Source organism: Cyprinus carpio, chromosome B23 (genome assembly GCF_018340385.1).
Source record: "Cyprinus carpio isolate SPL01 chromosome B23, ASM1834038v1, whole genome shotgun sequence".
Taxonomy (NCBI): domain Eukaryota; kingdom Metazoa; phylum Chordata; class Actinopteri; order Cypriniformes; family Cyprinidae; genus Cyprinus; species Cyprinus carpio.
The window spans coordinates 6,071,910-6,096,368 of NC_056619.1; the positions used below are offsets into that span (position 1 = coordinate 6,071,910).

At 37.5% G+C, this 24,459-nt stretch overlaps 1 protein-coding gene across 1 annotated transcript in view; it reads right to left on the reverse strand.

Annotated features, from left to right (window-relative positions):
- Positions 1-21,210, reverse strand: part of LOC109061811 (histone deacetylase 7-like) — an 85,032-nt gene extending 63,822 nt beyond the window's left edge. The window contains exon 1 of the mRNA XM_042750833.1: positions 20,913-21,210. Within this exon, the coding sequence (XP_042606767.1) occupies positions 20,913-20,931 (19 nt within the window). The 5' untranslated portion in view covers positions 20,932-21,210. The remainder of the gene's footprint in view (positions 1-20,912) is intronic.
- Between the last annotated feature and the right edge of the window lie 3,249 nt (positions 21,211-24,459).

Genomic DNA, 24,459 nt, shown 5'->3' on the forward strand with positions numbered 1-24,459 from the left:
AAATATTTAACAAGAAAAAGTATTTGTCTTCATCTGAAATAAATGATAGCCTATGCTTGATCTGATATGTTGTTGTGTAAAGCGCACTTAATTCATGCAATTTGCAAGTAAATGACAATGTATTTTTGCAACAATCTGATTAATTTTTTTAAAGTTTAACTTTGAGTCTCTGTTCATCTTTAGGAGTTTTATTTAATCTTTCAATAGCAATAGCAATAGCAAGGAAACCTTTTGATTTCCTCCAGAGATAACATATATGAAAAAAAAATCAACCATGGATGATGCAAGATCGTGCAAATGTACATTATGTGCATATGCACATGTACTTTCAGTACATGTCAGTCAGGCGTTTTTCTTTTTTTTCTGTCTTTCTCAGTAAAACAGAACCGGTCAGCATTCACGCGCCGCACACGCGCTTTGAAACCACTATGACCCGTTTCTCAGAAACCAGGACACACAGTGATGGTCTCCAGTGGGTTTCTGATTTCCTCTGTGAGGCCCGATCGCTCAGTTCTCGTCACCGGCTTACACTGGCTGTGTCTCAAAACCTATACGTGCACCTCGACTGCTGTTCTGGCCAGCATACACCCATGCAGCATTTTCACTGCTACGAAACACTTTTTATACTTCAGTTTAATATAAAGAAGCAACACACACAGAACTTTTCCTTTCATACACTGTACGTGTGGTCAAACATGTCGGTTTCCAGCACGTAAAACCTCAGTGCTATTTAAATGCTTAAATCATTTCTAGGGCAGAGGAACCAAACAAAGACCCTTGAACACGGACACACACACACACACACACATACACACATAATGAAACTAAAGCAGTGTTGTGCTGCACCTAAATGCTCCTCCAACCGGGGGATCCCAACAGTCTTACCAGAAACCCTCATCCGTGTGTGTGTGTGTGTGTGTGTGTGTGTTATAATTACACAGTCCTTCAGTCTGAATCATATCCGGCAGAAGCTGAAAATAACAAGACCACGATCTGACAGTGGAGCAGCACAGCAGGGGAACAGGCGATACACAAAAACACACACATGTGCATCAAAGTAAACTCTCCTACACTGCCAGCAAAGCCTTGATTTTCAGCATGTTTAGCCTTTAACATCTATTGTATTCTATTGAATGCAGATATTTATATAAATGTAGAGCATCCAGTGGGGCTCGAAAGTCTTTGTTTGTTTAAAGCATAAAATAAACCAGAAGTTTTACACAAAGAAAAAAAAAATTATGATGAAATTTCTAGGTCAATAATCAATTGTAAGTAAATCTGTGACACTGACCATGTGATATTCCTTTGTGCTGAAAGAACAACATTTTCAGTTCATGATGCTGGATAACATGAATCATCTGTTTATGCATAAACTTGAGCTTATGTCAGCTCGAGTGCTACAGCAGGAAGGGGAAAAACTGATATGTACTATAGTGTGAAAATCATGTTTTTTTTTTTTTTTTATCTTTGTCTTAGACTTTTATATATCTGCAGAACGTCTTCATATCAGACATTAAAGATAGGCAAATCTTCAATATTGTTGCATGCAGGGGTGCTTTTAACATTTATCTTTACATCATGTACCGTAAGTGATTTAATCACAATTTTTTTTATTTATTTTTTTTTACATGTGTGATAAACAGTATAGTGTTAGAGGGAGTGTAGTGCACTTTGTTCAGTAAGCACAGGAAGTGCTCAGCCTCTCAGTCACACATTTCTATATACAGACACAAAAAAACACAAATTTACTCATGTGATTTATCCTGTTAACCCAAATGAGAACTATTTACTCATGTTTATGAGCAAAACAAATAATAAAACTTGCTTTGTGAGAGAATTAAGCTTTTGCTGCAAAGTTGCTCAGTGTGATACTTTCTGTGCAATGAAAGCAGGGAAAGGCAACTGTGACTGACAAGTACAAAAAAAAAAAAAAACTTTTTATAAATATTATTACTATTTAATGTAGCTGTTTTCTGCACACTCGTTGAATAAAAGTGTTAATTTATTTTTTAAAAAGTCGTACTGTCAGAAGTGTACAGCATATGCACAGCGAACCAGGGCTTGAAAATTCAATCGGTTCACTCCGAGCAGAATCGATATTTTAGCGTTTCTGTTCCTGCGTTCCTCTGATACCGTTCCGAAACCGGTTCGGGTGGAGAAATACCGGTTAATATCGATATTTTAGTTTTTTACAAAACAATTTTAATTTGCCTATAATAATATTAATTTAATAATAATAATAATAATAAGATTAATAATAATAAAGTACAGCGTTTTCCTTACTCAAAAAGAAAAGGAAAAAAGAGAGATCTGGTAACGTTAGCAAATAACCCGCTGCGTTTAGTCACAGCCAATATATAGCCTATATATATATATATATAAACAAGTCGCGGCTCACGTCGCATTTTAGTAGCCCTATTACTTTCCGAAATAATGAAGGCTAAAATTAAGGAGCCCCTCATATGACATGCAAGAAAAAATAAATAAATTGTGCGCACGATTTACTAATTCGTTCCCTCAATATACTAAAACGTGCACACGATTACTATTGCGTTCCCTCGATTTGCTAAATCGTGCGCACAATTAATTTATTTTTTCTTGCATTTCATATGCGGGGCTCCATAATTTTAGCCTTCATTATTTCGGAAAGTAATAGGGCTACTAAAATGCGACGTGAGCCACAACTAGTTTTTTTTTTCTTTTCACGGTTCAGAGCCCTGCAAGGAACACAGCATGTTTCCCAAAGACCACCAGCTTAAGAGTGTTTCAAAGACAGAGGCTGTTAACCATTACTCACTTTTCTCTATCCTCTTGCACAAACACAAACTTAATTTTCACACTAATGAGATCCTCTCCAACAGCTTAGCTGTATGTCAGTCCAAATTCACACAGGATGCAGTGCTCGTGGTTTACATTTTGGGGGGAAAAACAATTTAGTGAAAAAAGAACAGACTGAGGTGATTTGATTTAGAGCAGTGTCTCTCTGCTGGCCGAGTTTCACTAATTCTCATGTTTGTCCTGTCAGGTGAGAAAACACAGTCTAACACAGATGTTTTTGTGATGGAAGGGTTTAATTATTTTTAATTTATATTATGTCAGTTGAGAAACATTTGTTCATTTCAGTTGGTTTGTTGATGCTGTGTGTTGAGAAAAGCACACCCAAACAACTACATGCAAGCACACACTCAAAAACCCAGCACAAATGCTGGGTTGTTGCTGGGTTGTTGCTGCCCTAGCAACAACCCAGAAAACCCTAGCTAGTTCTGAATGGATGTTGTTTAATAAAGTTTTTTGAAGGCCAATATCACTATCCAGAACAACCTTGTCACCACACAGCAACATTCTAAAAACTATTCAGAACACCTTAATGATGGCATAGCAACACCCTGGAAACCACACAGCAACATTCTGACAACTGTTCAGAGCAGCTTAAGGACTGTATGTGCATAACAACCACCTGGAAACCATATAGCAACATTCTAAAAACTTTTCAGAATACCTTAATGATGGCATAGCAACGCCCTGGAAACCATAAAGCAACATTCTAAAAACTTTTCAGAATACCTTAATAATGGGATAGCAACATCCTGGTAAATGAGAAATATTATACCATAAGACGAAGGTCAGTTTCACATTTTTTCTAACCCAACTCCATACCTTAATAATTATGACATTATTGTTGGTGTTTTTAAAGAGAACAAGATTTGTTCCTGTTGTTTCACACAGAACCACTGCGCTCTCTCTCTCTCTCTCTCTCTCTCTCTATCACAGACTGCACAGTATTGGGAAACTGATGGCTGGGAATGCCAGCAAACCAGTCATATGAATCAACCAGATTTGATTACATCTCTGTGTGCCTCAATGTGCTCTTTCAATTTCAGCTACACTACCTTCCTCTAAAAATGCACACACAGTGAAAGCATGGCAGTGTTCCTCTGCTAATGTGGCAGGTTTGATTGGGATGGGTGCTGTTATAATAGCAGCCATTGATAAGCTTTAATCGGATTCTCTGTGGCATTTGGACAGACAGTAACAGAGAGTCATGCACAGACCCGGCTCTGCTGTGGGCAAATGTCAGCAGTTCAGCTCTCAGCCTCGCGGCACCCTTTACTGCCCAATGATCTATGCTTACATCTGTGCATAAAGAAGCTTGTTTCTGACACAGAATAGAAAAATAGTAACGTTAATGGCTACTTTTTAATCTCAGAATTGAGTTTTTCTGACTTTTTCTCACAACTGCGAGTATTATATCTCACATTACACATCTTTTAATCTCAGAATTCTGAATTTACATCTCAATTTTTTTTCTGCCTCACAATAAACAATAAAAAAGTAATATTTTTTTTCCCCAAGAGAAAATCTAAAATCTAAATCGCTTAAGCTATATAAAAAATATTATTTATTTAGAGAAACAAATGAGACTTTACAATAAAAATAAAAATATTTTTAAGAAATGCCATATTTTATTTTATTTTATTTTATTTTATTTTATTTTATTTTATTTTTAGTAGTTGTTTGCTCCATTATTAATCTATTTTAAAACTACCAAAAAGGAACAGTAAATGAATCATGTGAGAGAGGGAGATGTGGGGTGTCACGGTTTGCCAGAAGGGTCTGTCCCTTAAGAACCCTGCAGGAATTTGAGGAATGCTGGATAAGGAGAGAGTCCTGAGAAAAACAGAGGGCAACGGGGCCAGAGAGCTACAAGTGGGAGAGGCACTGAAAACACGGAGAAAAAAACAGATGGAACTAAAACAAAAGAGATGGAGTGCGAGGAAAAGAGAAAAGAGAGGGTGTGGAGAGAAAAGAGCATCGAGGAGAAGGATCACGTGTGTGTGTGTGTGTGTGTGTGAGTGTGATGGGAATAGGGATTATTAGGGAGGAGTATTTGAGGGTGGGGTGCGGAGCGGCGTTTCACTTCAGATAATGTGACTCAAACATGAATAAAGCAAAGCAAAGCAAACACGAACTACAGCACTACAGTGTCTGACAGTTTACTTTGGCTTCAGGCTGAGACTGGCCTCCAGTCGCTAATTAAAAATCCCATGTCAGGAGTTTAAAATTGCACAAAAGCCTCGTGGGAGGTGCAGAATTTCAAGAATCTTGGATAGGATTCAAGATCTTGAAATTTTAGGATTTGGAACTGATTTTGGCTCGACTCTTTCTGCTTTATTGGTTTTTCTTCAGTTGCACTGAAACCTGACACCATTTTTTTGCCCTGCAAAAAAAAAAAAAAAAAAAAAAAAAAAAAAAAAAAAAAAAACATGCATGGGAGAAGCGGTAAAAGTTAAGCATTCTCTTTGGGGAATCTTTTCATTCATAATGACTGCAGCGGTGACTCACACAAACACCACTTGCCATGAGGACCACTGTCGTGTGCATTTTACACAAACGCCAATCTTTGCGGTTCTGTTAATAGACTTGTACCTTAATCAGTCTTCAAAGAGAAAATTCACACTGAACTGAAACTTCTGCCATCATTTACTCACTCGTATGTCATTTCAAACCCGTATGACTTACTTTCTCCTTGCAGAAAAATCTTCACACCGTTATTTTCCATACAATGACACTTCATAATGATCACAGTGGAAGTGTGAATAAGTTTTTCAGTGAACAACGATAAAAACTGCAGTCTTCACTTTAAGCTATCACTTTTTGGTGAACTGTCTCTTTAAGTGCTTCATAATCGTTAATTTGGCTGGGTTTATTTGGCAGTAACGGTGCCTGTAAATATACAGGAGTGGTTTTATTTCACACCCTTTCACACCCTGTTTTGTATTGTGTCTGATTTTTATTTTCTCATAACTAGCTAAGTTGCAAATCCTGTCTGTTTTTTCTAAACTGTTATTATTGTTGATATGCACATTATATATAGATTAAAACATTTATTTATTTATTTGGAAATATAAACAGTAATACAGTGAAGTGCTGATTAAAGACTACTGGATATTTCAGTTATTTCACATATATATATAGATATTATGTATATATATATATAGATATCTAATTTCATATATATATATATATATATATGTATATATATATATATATATATATATTATATATATATACAGGTGCTGGTCATATATGATTAGAATATCATCAAAAGTTGATTTATTTCACTTAATTCCACTTAATTCCATTCAAAAAAGTGAAACTTGTATATTATATTCATTCATATTACACACAGACTAATATATTTCAAATGTTTATTTCTTGTTTAATTTTGATGATTATAACTGACAACTAAGGAAAATCCCGAATGCAGTATCTCAGAAAATTAGAATATTACTTGAGACCATTACAAAGAAAGGATTTTTAGAAATCTTGGCCAACTGAAAAGTAATGAACATGAAAAGTATGAGCATGTACAGCACTCAATACTTAGTTTGGGCTTCATTTTGCCTGAATTACTGCAGCAATGCGGCGTGGCATGGAGTCGATCAGTCTGTGGCACTGCTCAGGTGTTATGAGAGGCCCAGGTTGCTCTGATAGTGGCCTTCAGCTCTTCTGCATTGTTGGGTCTGGCATATCGCATCTTTCCTCTTCACAATAACCCAGAGATTTTCTATGGGGTTAAGGTCAGGCGAGTTTGCTGGCCAATTAAGAACAGGGATACCATGGTCCTTAAACCAGGTACTGGTAGCTTTGGCACTGGTGTCCAGGTGCCAAGTCCTAGGTTCCCTGTTGGAAAATGAAATCCTGCATCTCCATAAAGTTGGTCAGCAGCAGGAAGCATGAAGTGCTCTAAAACTTCCTGGTATACGGCTATGTTGACCTTGGACCTCAGAAAACACAGTGGACCAACACCAGCATATGACATGGCACCCCAAACCATCAATGACTGTGGAAACTTTACACTGGACCTCAAGCAACTTGGATTGTGTGCCTCTCCTCTCTTCCTCCAGACTCTGGGACCCTGATATCCAAAGGAAATGCAAATTTTACTTTCATCAGAGAACACAACTTTGGACCACTCAGCAGCAGTCCAGTCCTTTTTGAAGCAAGAGGCTTCTGACGCTGTCTGTTGTTCAAGAGTGGCTTGACACAAGTAAGTGCGACAGCTGAAAACCCATGTCTTGCATACGTCTGTGCGTAGTGGTTCTTGAAGCACTGACTCCAGCTGCAGTCCACTCTTTGTGAATCTCCCCCACATTTTTGAATGGGTTTTGTTTCACAATCCTCTCCAGGGTGCTGGTATCCCTATTGCTTTGTACACTTTTTTCTACCACATCTTTTCCTTCCCTTCGCCTCTCTATTAATGTGCTTGGACACAGAGCTCTGTGAACAGCCAGCCTCTTTTGCAATGACCTTTTGTGTCTTGCTCTCCTTGTGCAAGGTGTCAATGGTCGTCTTTTGGACAACTGTCAAGTCAGCAGTTTTCCCCGTAATTGTGTAGCCTACAGAACTAGACTGAGAGACCATTTAAAGGCTTTGCAGGTGTTTTGAGTTAATAAACTGATTAGAGTGTGACACCAGGTGTCTTCAGTATCGAACCTTTTCACAATATTCTAATTTTCTGATTTCTAATGTGTATTTGGGATTTTCCTTAGTTGTCAGTTATAGTCATCAAAATTAAAAGAAATAAATATTTGAAATATATCAGTCTGTGTATGAATGAAGTTTCACTTTTTGAATGGAATTGGTGAAATAAACTTTTTGATGATATTCTAATTATATGACCAGCACCTGTATGTATATATTATATATATATATATATATGATATGTATATATATGTGTGTGTGTGTGTGTGTGTGTGTGTGTGTGTGTGTGTGTGCGTGTGTAAGTAATACTAAAGAAATATGTATGCAAACTATGTTCAAAATGTTTGATTTTTTTAAAAAACAAATTAATGATTTTATTCAGCATTTAAATGACAAAAATTAGTAAAAATCTGTGACAGTACATAAATACATTAATTTAAAATAAAATAAAATAAAATAAAATAAAATAAAATAAAATAAAATAAAATAAAATAAAACGATCTCTCCCTCTCTGTCTCTTTATATATATTACACAATGTGTAAATACTTTTAGTGATTCAGTACAACAATGAACATTGTAGCTAGGTTAATCATTATTATTAAAGTACTGTGTTGGGAGTAACTAGTTACATGTAATAATGTTATGTAATTTAATTACAAAATAAATGTTAGTGTAATCAGTTACAGTTACTGAAAAAAATATGTAATTAAGCTACAGTTACTTATGAAAATCATAACGTTATCATTACAAAGTGGGTTTCATCTGAATATTTTATGATATATTGAATAATATTAATTTGTTGCTTTGCCGTTTTTTTTTTTTTTTTTTTATGTGTTCTGCCACTTAAAAGGCCATTTAGTAAAGCCATGCTAGTCTGATGCTTTTGATTGGTTTTCATTTGAATTTTCAGCGCAGCACGTCTGCCAATCACATCAATCTACATTGCCACCGAAAGCTTTAGGCCACAACCTGATTAACTGATTAACAGTCAAAAACATTTGTTAGAAATTTAGAAAAGTAATCCAAAACATAATCAAATGTAATCAGTTGCTTTAATAAAGTGCTAACACAGTATGAAGGTCAGAGGTAACGCTGTGGCTGCTTTTATTCTAATGACACTCAAACAGGCTGTTATCACATCATGAACCTTTAACTCAAACACTGAATCTAATGAGTGCAGTTGCACAACATAGTGTGCACTTAAACACACGAATGCACTCATTCTCAGTGACGCACAGGTCACTGCGCTGGGTTTCTGGTTTTGGAAATGATGGCCAACAGTCTTGCACTCTCTTTTTTAGTAAACAATGAAGCATATTGAAAAAAAAAATCACAGGAGGATGAGGTGTGAAGAGAGGCATATATGAAGTGTTTCCACGCTCTCTTTCCAGTGTTTTTTGGGTGTGTGGGTAAATGTGGGCAGCTGAAAGCGTATCGCTACGGTGCTCAGAGTTCAGTTACTGCTGCTGGAAACCATTTGACATGTGAAGATCACCTACATCAGAGACCACCAGCACATCAATACACCAGTCTGTACTACATTACAGCCTGGAAAAAACATAGAGGGACAGAGTGAGGGGCTTTTCAAGAAAAACACACTCAAACACTCCATATGTGCATATACACTGTATGTATGTATTCTCAGTTTGTTCTGTTTCTCTGTTTCTGTTTCCAATAAATCTCACTGGATTCTTCCTTTTAATAGCAAAATGAATGTTTGGAAATGTCATTTCCTACTTACACACTACAGCAAAACCATTCTGAAAATGCTAATGACATAAGACTTCTGTACAGCAGTGTATAAAACCTTTACATACAATAATGCACGTTCGAAAACACTTTTTTTTTTGTTTGTTTGTTTTTGTTGAAATGCTAATATAAAATTTTGAAAATGCTAATGTATTTGAATATAGTTATATCATGTCACTTTTTTATGTGTAAAATATTATATACTAACATTTATGTATAAAACATCATATATATATATATATATATAATTTTGAATTACAAAAATAGAAACGAAAAAGAAAGGGCATTAATGCAAATAAAATGGAAGTCTATGAGGCAAGGCACTGCATCAGAATTAATGTTACAAATAAACTTAATTAATTAATTAATATATATTCTTGTAATGAACTGGAAACAATGGTTTGTGGTTAAAAATGTGTTGTGGAGTGGTGTGGATAACTTGTGGATTATTGTGATGTTTTTATCAGCTGCTTGGACTCTCATTCTGACGGCACCAATTCACTTGCAGAGGACTGAGCAAGTGATGCAATGCTCCATTTCTCCAAATCTGTTCTGATGAAGAAACAAACTCATCCTAATCTTGGGTAACCCGAGGGTGAGTAAATGTTCAGCTAATTTTAATTTTTGGATGAACTGTTCCTTTAACTGCCAGATGGGGTTTCAGGAAGCAAGAAGTATTGTGTTTTTCTTTAAGAGGCGCAATTTCTTAAATTCCCTAAAATTGTCTCTAGAGAGATTTACAGAACTTTCGAGCCAGATATAAATATGGGAACCGCTAGGTTAAAATGAGGAACTCCACAAAAAGACTAAATTCAGGGAAACGGCAGTTTGTTTGTTTTTCTTCTCAAATAAAGTGTAATAAATGGAATTTACAATAAAAGGAGTCCATAAATCATTAGAATAAGAAAACATAGTGAAAGAAGACACAGATATAATTCACTTTTTGCCCTAATAAAACCAGTCAAATAAAAGCAAGTATGATGGAAAAAGTTGTCAGCATAAATGCATTCATATGGCTTTATGAGGCACAGACTTTCCCGAGTGGAAACTGTAGTGAGATTTCAGTTTGCGGAGCGATATGGATGGCGAAAGAGCTCGAGGCGACACGGGGTAATTCCCAGCGAGCTCTGAGGTGGACGTGCTGTACCGCCACTGACAACATTTGACATCATTCGACAGCGGGCCCACCTTTTTCAACAACAACAATCCTGAAAAGGTGGGTGGAAGAGGTGGAAAGAAAGGCTAAAAATAAACCTGGGCTGTGTCTCTACTCGTCTTCGCTCTTTCTCGTCCTCTCTCTCGCTAACGCTCATCAGTTCCTTTCAGTGGTTATACTGTGAAGTCGTCCTTACCGTATTTCAGTTCTGAAATCTGTCACACACAGGAAAAACACCTAGTAGCTGCTGTATTGAAAGACAGAGCTTGAAATCGTTGGCCAAGCCAAACAACAGATCACTGAAAGGTCACGCTTACATTCTTAGGGTTTCAACCAAGTTTTAAACTTACAATTTAAGATGTACCTTCTTAGGGTTTCAACCAAGTTTTAAACTTACAATTTAAGATGTACCTTTAAGATTTTTATTTAACTGAATTTTTGCTACATGCTTGTGCATTCATGATGACAGCCTTGATGAAACACAAATGTAAAAAAAAAAAAATTTTAATATTAAAAAATTTTAGCATAACAAAAGTTTACTGATTTTTTTTTAGATGTTATTTTGCTTTTTTTTCTGTATAAGGTTTTTAGTTTGGCTATATGGTTCTCTGAAACAGTAATATTTTAGTATAAATCTGTTTTTTTTTTTAAGTTTTAGTAATTTTGTTGTAGATTTTTGTCATTTTTATTATTTTTTAAATATTTATTTTAGTTTTAGTTTATTTAATTTTATTTACTTTAACAAGTGATACTGAGAAATACTGCCTTTAATATTATATTTTTAGTTTTTGAAAATCATGTAAGTTATTTTACTTCTGTAATGTGATACATATTCATATATAAGTGAAAAAGACCTGAACACATCTTGACAAATCCTAACTGCAATGCAAAATGTCCAAATGTAACTACTGGCCAGGTTTCAGAAATGTTGCATCACCCACAACAGCAGCCTTAGCAGTTATTTGTCCATCGCTCAGGAGACGTTACACAAAAAAGTATATATTTTTATCTTAAAAAAACGTGTACTGATGAATTGTGCACAATAACACCAGGATCATGTATTAAGAAAGAAAACAGTGTACATTTTGACTTGTTGGCTCCACAAGCATTTAACACCATGCATATGAAACCTTTTATAAAAGTGTTTACAAAAGTAAGTCAGGGACTTTCAGTCCAGAATGTTTGTCCAACTTGAAAATACTTTTCAGATGTCTTTGCAGATGAGGATACGGGTGAAATTGAGACGTGCAGTGAAATGCAGAACGACCAGCATGGAAAACAGGGTCAACATAGTGACATAATGGAACCCTCAACGGCTTTACATGTCAGTTTCAGTAGTTACGTCGCACCAGACAGCGGCGCGGTGATGATACACTGCTAAAGAGACCCTCAAATGCATGAGTTACGCATGAGAGTTCCTGTCATGCTCTGAGTCACGTCCAGGAATCACATAAAAACAGTCAGCCCTCCAACACACAGAGGAATTGATAAAATGAAAAAGAAAAACTGGTATAAGTCTGGAATGGTCAACAAAAAATACCACCCGTGGACCAAAATGAAAAGAAACCTGAACCCAAATCATTCACATTCTTTTTATTTCCTTATCCAGCCAGTGATCCTGATGGGCAAATGCTCACAGTTATGAAAGTATGTGTAAGCAAAAAAGAAAAAAAAAAAAAAAAAAAAAATTACAATTTATTAAAAATACTATGTATTCAAAATCTACAGGAGCCCATGTCTGCCACAGAATTAAAAATGTAAAAAGGTGATTGCAACTCTATATCTTAAAATTTTGACTTTGTTTTTGCAATTCTAAGAAAAAATATGTAAACTCAGACTTGTAAATAAGAAGATGTACTTACAATATAATTACAACACTTGGTCTTACAAAATAATTTCTGTTATGAAAACAGAATTGCGAAAGATCAACTCACAACTCTGAAGAAAAAAAAGTCAAAATTGGGAGATTTCGAGTTCCTCATGCAATTCTGAGTTTAAATCTCACAAATACATCATTGCAACTTTTTATCTTACAAGTTGGAGTTTATTAATTAAGTAATTTATTTATTTATTATTTTTATTTTATTGATTCATTTTCTATTTGTTAATTTTTGTTATTATTATATATATATATATATATATAATATATATATCATATATATATATATATTATATATATATATTTTGTTGTTGTTGTTGTTGTTTTTGTGCGCTTATAATCTCACAATTCGTAATTAGCTTAAATTGTGTGTTTAAACATCCTCCGAATTGTTGACGTTTTTTTTCTCAGAATTAACAGAAAAAGTATGATTAGTGAAATATAACTCAGAACTGCAAGGAAAAAAAAAGATTGCAATTACCTTTTTTTATATTCCGTGGCAGAAGCAGCCTTTCCATACAAAACAGACCTACGGTTACACATGAAAACTTGACCCCATACCCTCACAATTCGTATCTGAGCAATAAAAGCATGATTTGTTCTGATTTCACAGCATGTTCATCATGAATCAGAGCGCTACAGTAAGGATTTCCCTGGAAATAATTTATTAATAACTGGCCATTCCATGTGTGTTCATCCAGGAAAGGTCTGGCCTGCCATCAGCAGGTTTTTCCCTTCTGTGCTCGACATTTGTTTAGTGACTGATAAGAAAGCGCAAAACATATTGACGTCCTCTAATTGAGAGAAAAGTGTGAGATGGTGTTGACATTGAGATAGTTACCAGGCAAGTAAGTTTGCACTTATGTCAAATTTAACCTATGAGCAATGTAATTACTTCCAGTATCTTGGTAATACATTTCAGAGGAAAGTTATTTCAGATGTTCCTCCAGAATTTACTTAAAAAAATAAAAAAAAAAAAAAAATATATATATATTATATATATACACACACACACATATATATATATATATATATATATGTATATATATTTACTGAGACAACTCTTAACGCAGAGTACAGTGCTTTGAAAATGTTTTAGCTCAGATTCTGACAATTTGGTTTCTGAAGAATCTGATAAGAAACTCATACAGTATATTCATATTGAGATATCTGACCTTTGATTGCAGACCAATCGCTAGATGAGAAATGCAAACAATATAACGCATACAATGATATGTGCACACAATATACAGAATAAATCAAGTCTACTGCATCACAAAAGGTCAGCAGGTCACTGGATAAAATGACAATCACAATGCACAAAATTATTCAGCATGCACTTCCTGTGTAACTCAATTTATGCTGAAAGGTGGAAACAAACGCCTAATGCTCAACAGGAAATTGATCGAAGGCAAACCACCACATGTTTTACGAGTAGGTCATGTATACTGAGCATCTTATGTTGTGGAGACAAGAGGCTATTCCATGCACTTATTTATAGACGTTTCCTATTTATTCAGTTCACTGAAGTCACCAGAGGAGGGCATCTAACATATGACCACATCTGAGAGGAACCTTCGCAATGACTCTATAAACAAACCACTCATGTGGATAATCCCAAAATTGTTGAGGACAAAAATAGTTTTCTCATATCCTGCTCAGTATGGAGCTACACTGTCATGCCATGCTCAAAAAATATTCCTGCAGTATGTCCAGGCGGCTTGTGTGAGTGATTGCAGCTGATGTGTTCTGAAAGGTTAAAGCGTTTTTGTGCCACCTACTGATGCCTTTCCATTCCATTTATCAAATGGATTTATGAAATCAAAATTCATCTGAAAGTAGAGGAAAAAGTGTATTACTCCACTTGCACGTTTGTTTAGTACTCATGAAAGCGTGCAGATGGGCTCTTTTGGGCTGTTGACGTTGATGGTGTGGACATGTGTCTGCTTGTCTGGGAATGGAGTGCTTTAAGGATCGAACTTTGCCTGAAAGGATGTGCAGTCAGGTGACCTCTTCACCCCTCTTGACCTCAGGGCTTCATGTGAGCTGGCCTCTGGGAGAACATGATGATGAGAGATCTCGTTTCCTGTCACCATTTCCAGGGCTGACCGGATTAATTAGTGGTGCTGCTAAGACAAGCATCAGTAAAGCTGCTGATCATAGGGTTTCATTCAGTAATCAAATTGAGAATTTTTGCCTGAATGTTGAAAACAGGGTGAAACAGTGTTACAAAGGCTTGGGAGAAAGATTTTTGAAACAGGCCAGTAAGCAACTACCCAGAACACCAAGCAACCTCGTAACAACGCACCAACATCCACCCAGAGCACCTAGCAACCACTTAGCAACACCCTAACATCCACCCAGAGCACCTAGTAACCACTTAGCAACTCCCTAACATCCACCCAGAGCACCTAGCAACCACTTAGCAACACCCTAACATCCACCCAGAACACCTAGCAACCACTTAACAACACCCTAACATCCACCCAGAACACCTAGCAACCACTTAGCAACTCCCCAACATCTACCCAGAGCACCTAACAACCACTTAACAATACCCTAACATCCACCCAGAGCACCTAGCAACCACTTAGCAACACCCTAACATTCACCTAGAACACTTAGCAACCTCATAACAACACCCCAACATCCACCCAGAGCACCTAGCAACCTCATAACAAGACTCCAACATCCACCTGGAACACCTAGCAACCACTAAACAACACCCTAAAATCCACCCAGAACATCCACCCAGAGCACCTAGCAACCTCATAACAAGACCAGAACACCTACTAACCCACTTAACAACTCCCTAACATCCATCCAGAGCACCTAGCAACCACTTAGAAACACACCCTAACATCCACCCAGAGCACATAGTAACCACTTAGCAACCTCCTTAACATCCACCCAGAGCACGCTAGTAACACTTAACAACACCTAAAAATCAACCCAGAAAACCTAGCAACCACTGTAGCACACTCCTAAATCCACCCAGAGCACCTAACAACCACTTAACAATACTCTAACATCCACCCAGAGCACCTAGCAACCACTAAGCAACACCCTAACATCCACCCAGAACACCTAGCAACCATTTAACAACACCATAACATCCACACAGAAAACCTAGTAACTACTTAACAACTCCCTAATATCCACCCAGAACACCAAGTAACTACTTAACAACTCCCTAACATCCACCCGGAAAACCTAGTAACCATTACACAACTCCCTAACATCACCCAGAAACACCTAGCACAACCACTTAACAACTCCCTAACATCCACCCGGAACACCTAGCACCCACTTAGCAACTCCCTAACACACCACCCTGAACACCTAGCAACCACTTAAAACACCCTAATATCCACACCTAGCAACCACTTAACAACTAACAACAATCCACCAGAGAAACCTAGCAACACCCTGACCCACCCAGAGTGCCTAGCAACCACTTAACAACGACCACCTAGCAACACACATTAAATCCACCCAGAACATGTATAAACCTCGTAACAACACCCTAACATCCACTCAGAGCACCTAGCAACCACTTAAGAAGGAACAACTAGCAACACATTAATATCCACCCCTGAACAACTAGCACACACTTAGAAACACCCTAACATCCACCCAGAGCACCTAGTAACCACTTAACAACACCATAACATCCACCCAGAGCACCTAGCAACCACTTAGCAACACCCTAACATCCACCCAGAACACCTAGCAACCACTTAGCAACTCCCCAACATCTACCCAGAGCACCTAGCAACCACTTAGCAACTCACTAACATCCACCCAGAGAGCACCTAGAAACAACTTAACAACACCCAACATCCACCCCAGAACACCTAGCAACATTTAACAACACCATAACAATCCACCCAGACACCTACAGTAACTACTTATAACAACTCCCTATAACATCCACACAGAAAACCTAGTAACTACTTAACAACTCCCTAATATCCACCCAGAACACCAAGTAACTACTTAACAACTCCCTAACATCCACCCGGAACACCTAGCACCCACTTAGCAACTCCCTAACAACCACCCTGAACACCTAGCAACCACTTAAAACACCCTAATATCCACACCTAGCAACCACTTAACAACAACCCCAAAATCCACCCAAAAAACCTAGCAACACCTGATCCACCCAGAGCGCCTAGCAACCACTTAACAACGACCCCCTAGCAACACACATTAAATCCAACCAGAACATGTAGAAACCTCGTAACAACACCCTAACATCCACTCCAGAGCACACTAGCAACCACTTAAGAAGGAACAACTAGCAACACATTAATATCCACCCCTGAACAAAACTAGGCAACCAATTTAGAAACACCCTAACATCCACCCAGCAAGCACATAGTAACCACTTAGCAACTCCCTTAACATCCACCCAGAGCACCTAGCAACCACTTAGCAACACCCTAACATCCACCCAGAACACCTAGCAACCACTTAGCAACTCCCTAACATCTACCCAGGCACCTAGCAACCACTTAGCAACTCACTAACATCCACACCCCAGAGCACCTAGCAACCACTTAACAACTCCCTAACATCCACCCAGAACACCTAGCAACCATTTAACAACACCATAACATCCACACAGAAAACCTAGTAACTACTTAACAACTCCCTAATATCCACCTGGAACACCTAGCAACTACTAAACAACTCCCTAAACATCAACCCCGGAACACCTAGCAACCACTTAGCAACTTCCCTAAACATCCACCCGGAACACCTAGCCACCCACTTAGCAACTCCCTAACAACCACCCTGAAAACACCTAGCAACCACTTTAAAAACCCCTAATATCACACACCTAGCAACCACTTCTTAACAACTCCCCAAAATCCACCCAAAAAACCTAGCAACACCCTGACCCACCCAGAGTGCCTAGCAACCACTTAACAACGACCACCTAGCAACACACATTAAATCCACCCAGAACATGTATAAACCTCGTAACAACACCCTAACATCCACTCAGAGCACCTAGCAACCACTTAAGAAGGAACAACTAGCAACACATTAATATCCACCCAGAGCACCTAGCAACCACTTAGCAACACCCTAACATCCACCCAGAGCACCTATTAACCACTTATCAACTCCCTAACATCCATCCATAGCACCTAGTAACCACTTAACAACACCCTAACATCAACCCATAGCACCTAGCAACCACTTAGCAACACCTTAACATCCACCCAGAGCACCTAGCAACCACTTAGCAACTCACTAACATCCACCCAGAGCACCTAGCAACCAATTAACAACACCCTAACATCCACCCAGAACACCTAGCAACCATTTAACAACACCATAACATCCACACAGAAAACCTAGTAACTACTTAACAACACTCCAACATCCACCTGGAACACCTAGCAACCACTTAACAACTCCCTAACATCCACCCAGAACACCTAGCAACCACTTAGCAACTCCCTAACATCCACCCAGAACACCTAGCAACCACTTAGCAACTCCCTAACAGTAACTATTTAAAAATTGCATAAACTTAAAACACCCTAATATCCACACCTAGCAACCACTTAACAACAACCCCAAAATCCACCCAAAAAACCTAGCAACACCCTGACCCACCCAGAGTGCCTAGCAACCACTTAACAAACGACCACCCCTAGCAACACACACATTAAATCCACCCAGAACATGTATAAACCTCGTAACAACACCCTAACATCCACTCAGAGCACCTAGCAACCACTTAAGAAGGAACAACTAGCAACACATTAATATCCACCCTGAACAACTAGCAACCACTTGACAACACCCTAACATCCACCCAAAACATCTAGCAACCATTTAACAACACACTAACATCCATGTAGAACACCTACTGTAGCAACCATCTAGAACAGCCAGCAGCCACTTAGCAATTCCCTAGCAACTATTTAGTAATGCCTTAGCAACACTGAACACCCTAGCCACCATTTGGCAACTCATTAACTCTCACCCAGAATACCTTAGGCACCTATTTGTTTATCATTGTTTGAACAAAAACCCCACCCCAAACTTTTGCCACTGGCCTTCAAGCTTTCTGGTTGGCTAACATGTGTCAGATTCTCATTTGCTGTTTACATTTGATTTCTCAAGACACATATTTCATACAGTATCTGTCAGGAAGAGTGGACATTTTATGCAAAGTATTCCAAAACTAACTGTTTGCCGCCATTTTATAGTTGTTGTTATTTTTTTATTTTTTTTTTTAAGCAATGGTCCGTGAACATCTAAGCTGATTGTATCTTTGCTATCTCAACAATGAGAGTGATATCAATTTGCAGCATGTGGCAGTCCAGATGGACAGGCAGTTCAGTATGGTTGCCAGCAGCTGGATGATCCGAGAGCTACCCTCAACACTACAGTGATATTCCCAGTGGATCAGAGGATGGATACAGGACAAGCCAGCGGCTGAACAGAGAGCAACTCTTCCTGCTCAGGACAGGAAATGCTACCGCTACTCGGTCTTATCACTAATAGCACAGGCGCTCCAGAGAGACAAGGGTACAGCAGAGAGCGGATAATGAGAGGAAGAGGGTTTTAAATCCGTGTGTAAATGAATACCCCTCGAAACCTGGGAATCTCAGGCCACTTGAGACAAGCTTGATCGCTCTGAAAACACAGACCGTACAAAGAGCAAATCTGACTTGGGTTTCACATGAGCTCGGAAGCTACCGGGTGTCTTGCAATCGTGTCAAATTTCCAGGGTTTGGTCTTCAGGGATTATGACATGCTATTCATTGACTACTTCAGCAGAAACTGGCAGCACGCATAACCAAAGCTTCTCCCTTTAAAGTTCAAAACTAAAGACTTCAACATATTGCACGTTTACTTCCCAATTTCGATGTTAAAACTGGCATATCGCATAGACAAACGCGAGCAGCCGTGAGATTTTGGGGAAACAGGCGTCTACATCAGTCTGAGGGACAAATGTATCACAAGGCCGGCCACAAGGCCACTTCCTCATGGATGTGAGAAGAGGGCATTTCCTCCCAAATCTCCACTATTGAGTCCATGTCCACAAAAAGATCAAATCCTTGAAAAACTCTAAATGAATGCATCTTTCAGTTTCAATGAAGAAACTTCTTATTATTCAGTCCATGACGAGGCAAAAATACGGTAAATTATTACTCATTCCAGTTCTAGTCACTTTTAGTAAGCAAAACCTGGTTTTATAGCCTGATGACACCTTTTTAAATATACCGGTGCATTCAAAAACCCAAAACCATTACAGTCATCTGAAGAACTTATAATAACCCTTTAAGTCAACTCTTGAAAAGTGGACCTGCAAATGAAGCAGCAATGAACCTTTAAAGAACTTTTAAGAGCATACATGGAAGCAGATATCAAATCTTATTCCACCCACTCAGAAAACACACACCTTCACTTTATCCTTCCTTTCTGCTTCCCAAACCCAAAATATTACAACTCATGTCCAAGCCATTTAAAGCCTCTCGAGAGTTCTCTTGTCTAACATCTCAAGTATTTGACAAAATCATATCTTACACAAACATTCACAGAGACAAGTGTGGACTTTTGATGAAATATGCATGTAAATATAATATAAATCTATAAATGTATTCAGTCAGATTTATCTTCTAGCACTGATTGGTGGGTTTTATGACAGTTATTCTATAATTATTGTTATATAGACAGAATTCTTCTACATGTTGCATTAAGTACATTCTAAGTTCTAGTCACTTTTGGTAGGCAAAACCTGGTTTTATAGCATGATGGCACTGTTTTAGATGTACTGGTGCGTTAAAGAACCCAAACCAATACAGACATCTGAAGAACTTATAATAACCCTTTTAGTCAACTCTTGAAAAGAAGCAGCTAAGTAACCTTTGAAAAACGTTTAAGAGAGTGCATGGCTGCAGATATCCAATCATATTCCACCCACCCAGAACACAAACACCAACCATCACTTTATCCTCCCTTTCCGCTTCCCAAACCTAAAATATTACAAATCCCATCCAAACCATTTAAAGCCTCCCGAGAGTTCCCATGTCCAACATCTCGAGACATCTCTCATTTTGCCTTTTCTAAGTCATTGGACTGTTATTTGTCCCAGACTGACACAGATGCACATATGCCGTCTGACTCACTTCAACTCAGGGTGGGTCTGTTTCCAATTTTCACACCCTCCACCCATAAAAAGGGACGTTACCTCCAAAAACAACAAAACAAGTGTAGAAAACGGGTCGCATGCTGCTAAAAGTTCCCCTCCTTTTAAGACAACACATCGAGGCAGCTAACAAAAGCCACTCTCCTTGAGACTCCTAAACTCTTATCAGCGCTTTCCTTCCCCTCTGCGCTAGAGCGTGGGAGTGCGGAGGAGAAAACCTGCACCCGCAAACAACAGGAGGAAGCCAGTAATCTGAGTCCAGGCGCTCCGAATGATCCCAGGCAGCGGGGGAAGAAAGACAGCCTGAGAAAGCCTGACAAGGAAAGGCTCGGACGGGACCGAGATGTCACTGAGCTGAAACTTGAGGGAAAAGTTCTAGAGACCTGAAGCGAGCTCTTGATGATGCTTCCTGTCAAATGAAATGATAGCTGAAGAGAGGGATCTTAAAACAGGCACTTACCAGCAAGTCGAGCGTACATGCAGCGTGTCGGGTTCTACAGAGTCTCTATGTCCATATTCTAGTGTCTCACGGTGTCCAGCCAGCGCAGTCAGTGTCCACAACAAAAGACATGAAGGAGCGAACACGGGAGGGCAGGAATGTCAAGGCTCTTAGTGAAACAGCCTCTTTCGGTTTCCTCTGTTCATTCAGAGTCTACTTATACTAAGTTGCAATGCCTCTTTGCGGGAACAACTTGTTTCTGGATTCCCCAAATGTCTGAAGCTGCAAGCGGAGGAAGAAAAGGAGAGGAAAGAGAGAGAGTGTGTGTGTGTTTGGTGCTGAAGGGAGGGCTGGGGGGTTCGGGGAGGTGGGAGGGACGCGCTCTAAGGAGGCCGGGGCCATCTATGCCAGACAATAGCAGGAAAACGAGCATCAGACGCTAAAAAGCAACAGTCAGATTATTAGAAAGTGCTAATAACAACAACAGGGAATGAAATAACAACAGAACGAATGTTGTTGTTTCACTTATATTGGAAAATTCACATTAAAATAATTTTTTAAAATGTCTCCTATTTTTTCAAGTCAAGTCACCTTTATTTTTATAGTGCTTTTAACAATACAGAATGTGTCAATAGCAAAAATAGTGTGTAATAATGCAAAACAGTATACACTCACCATGTTAGTATACCCCCCCCCGCAAAAAAAAAAAATATATAATAAATATATATAAGAATAATAAAAAAATAAAGGAACCATTAAAAAACCTTCCAAAGTCAAAACATTCCAAAGTTTTGAGGAACATTATTAACAGTTCTTAATTATCATTCATAATTGTGCTTATGGGGGAAAAACTGACACATCAGGACATATTTGACTTCTAGAGGCACCAACAGTTTTGTATTTGTTCTGAAATGAAGAGGAAAATTCACTGAAAATGATTTACATTTCAGCACCATTTCACTTCATAAGGTGTGTGAATGTAATGTATCATCATGTGGACTATTTTATTATACTTTATTATACTTATGGTGTTTCTGGTCATTGCCACTATAAACTGTCATTGCATGAAAAAGAGCTGAGTGAAGTTTCTTCAAAAATTTTTTTTAATTCCATTGAAAAAACGAAATCATATACAGATTTGGAAAAACATAAGGGGGAATAAATGATGTATTAGATGCCCTGAGGCTGTTTCTTTCTTGTGCTTTAAAGAAGTACACTTATGTGTTGACTAATATACTAAAGCACATTTCAAGTATCATTTGCAAAGTATATGTAAAGTATAATTTTAACTGTAGTGTGTTTTTCAATATTACATTTAAAATAAATAGCCTATATTTTAGGTGTACTACACTGAATTACATATACATAATTACAAATAAAAGTTTATTTAAATACATGACATACACATTTCAATAGAATTTACCTTCAATTTGAGTTAATCATAATCCTTGTCAGTACATTCATTCAGCAATGCACTTTAACCATACTCCAAATACAACAAGTAATTATATAAATTACACATAAAGATGTAGCCTACTTAAAAACTACTCATAAGTTCAACAAATTGCACTTAATGTAAATTGAAACTAAATTTAATTGCAGAAAATTCCAGTTAAGTGTCTGAAAACATTGATTTTAGTTTGTTGTAAAGTATTTTAAAGTATTTTATTGTAAAGTACTAAAGATATGCAGCTATATTACCATGCAGCACAAATATACACACACATCCGCAGACAAGTTTTGACACATGAGTGCAAAATATTGTCCATTTTGTGATGACATATTCAGTTTGCTTTTCATGGAAAACAATCCCTTCAAATATCTTCTCAAATTTTCTTTTTTAATTATAGAGATGTCATTTTGACATCAAACTGCAGTATGAGTTTCTTTTTTGTTTTTGTTTTTTGTTTTTTTGTGCAAAAAAATGTAATCCCATTAGATTTGGTTTCAAAAGGTCTTCGTTTCTGCAAATACTTCTTGTAGAGAACAAATTTAGCTCAGTTCATGCTTGTTGGATTTAGTTCACAAAATGAGATGTGAGCTATATATGAGAGAAATTTTAACCACAATGAATTAGCACGTCTGTTTGTTCACTTCTTTGTATCTCTGTATGTTTTTGTACTCTCTCTCTCTCTCTCTCTCTCTCTCTCTCTCTCTCTCTCTCTCTCTCTCTCTCTCTCTCTCACACACACACACACACACACACACACACACACACAACAATAAAACCTACAGTAACTTCCCTGTAATGAGGTCTTTAGGTCAGAGCATTACACTACAAAAGACTTTATTATTAGGTCTGATTGTACACACATCGGGACAAATTTCACCGTTCTTAATTCAATTTCTGGAGCGAAGACATTGGGAATCAACTGATGCTTTCACAGAGCTGGAAAAGAAAAAAAAAACATGAATGGAAAATATATCACTGTAATGCATAGTTAATCTTGTGAGGTTTTTAAAGTTCTGCCATATTTGAGATTTTACTAATGAATGCCATGTGAACCTTTAAGTTTCATTTCCATGATCAAGCTAATAACATGAAATATAACTTTAATGTGATTTAATCATTTAGCCTTGCTAACCTAGATTTTCACATAGACTTGACATATAACTTCTGCTTTATAATCTAGACTTGTTGCAGATACAAAGAAGAATAAGTTTTTTTTTTTTTGTAAATGAATATGAAATAGATTACATATTTATATTTCAATATTCCTATAGCGTTTAATAATTCAAATATTCCTGCTTTTAATAAAAAATGTTTATAGCTGACATAAACATTATTCACAGACAATCACAGGGACAATTGTGAATTTTTGATGAACTATGCATCTTACTATAATATAAATCTAGATGTATTCCATCACATTTATCTTGAAGCAATGATTGGCAGGTTTTATGACACAGTTATTTTATAATTATTGTTATATAGACATAATTCTTCTATGTGTTGTTATAAGTGCATTTATTACATTGTAATAACACGATTAATAGTCATGTCAACACACACAAGCCCATGAGGAGTTTCAAAAGACGGGTTTATCTGTTAAATATTGTATAAATGCAAGGGGGGCCTCAGAAAGCATATGAGTTTCATTTCGTTCATTGAAAACAACAACATGCGTCATTATGAATGGCATGGTGAGCAGAGAGAATATGGTTATCATTAAAATGACTAAACACATAGAAGAGTGTTCTCCAGAGGCCAGGATACACACATACACTCACATGAAATCACAGAAAGATGAGACACACACACACACACTTTGAGGGGAACATTCTTTAAATGCTTCCTCTAAATGTATTATAGAGACTCGCTGTTCTGATTCTCACTGATATCATACACACTGCATTGATTACAGTGTTACGCAGTTAGATCAATGAAAACATCCTTATCACAGTCCGAAATCATGTCTGCAAATCTAACAAACCTTTTCCCATTACAATACTTTTGCATAACACATTTTTATGTTATATTTAATTATATTTGCAATTAGGTTATCCTCTAAGCACATCTGATGTTCTGAAACAAAGCATATTGCAGGCAAGACTTTGCCCTGGTTTT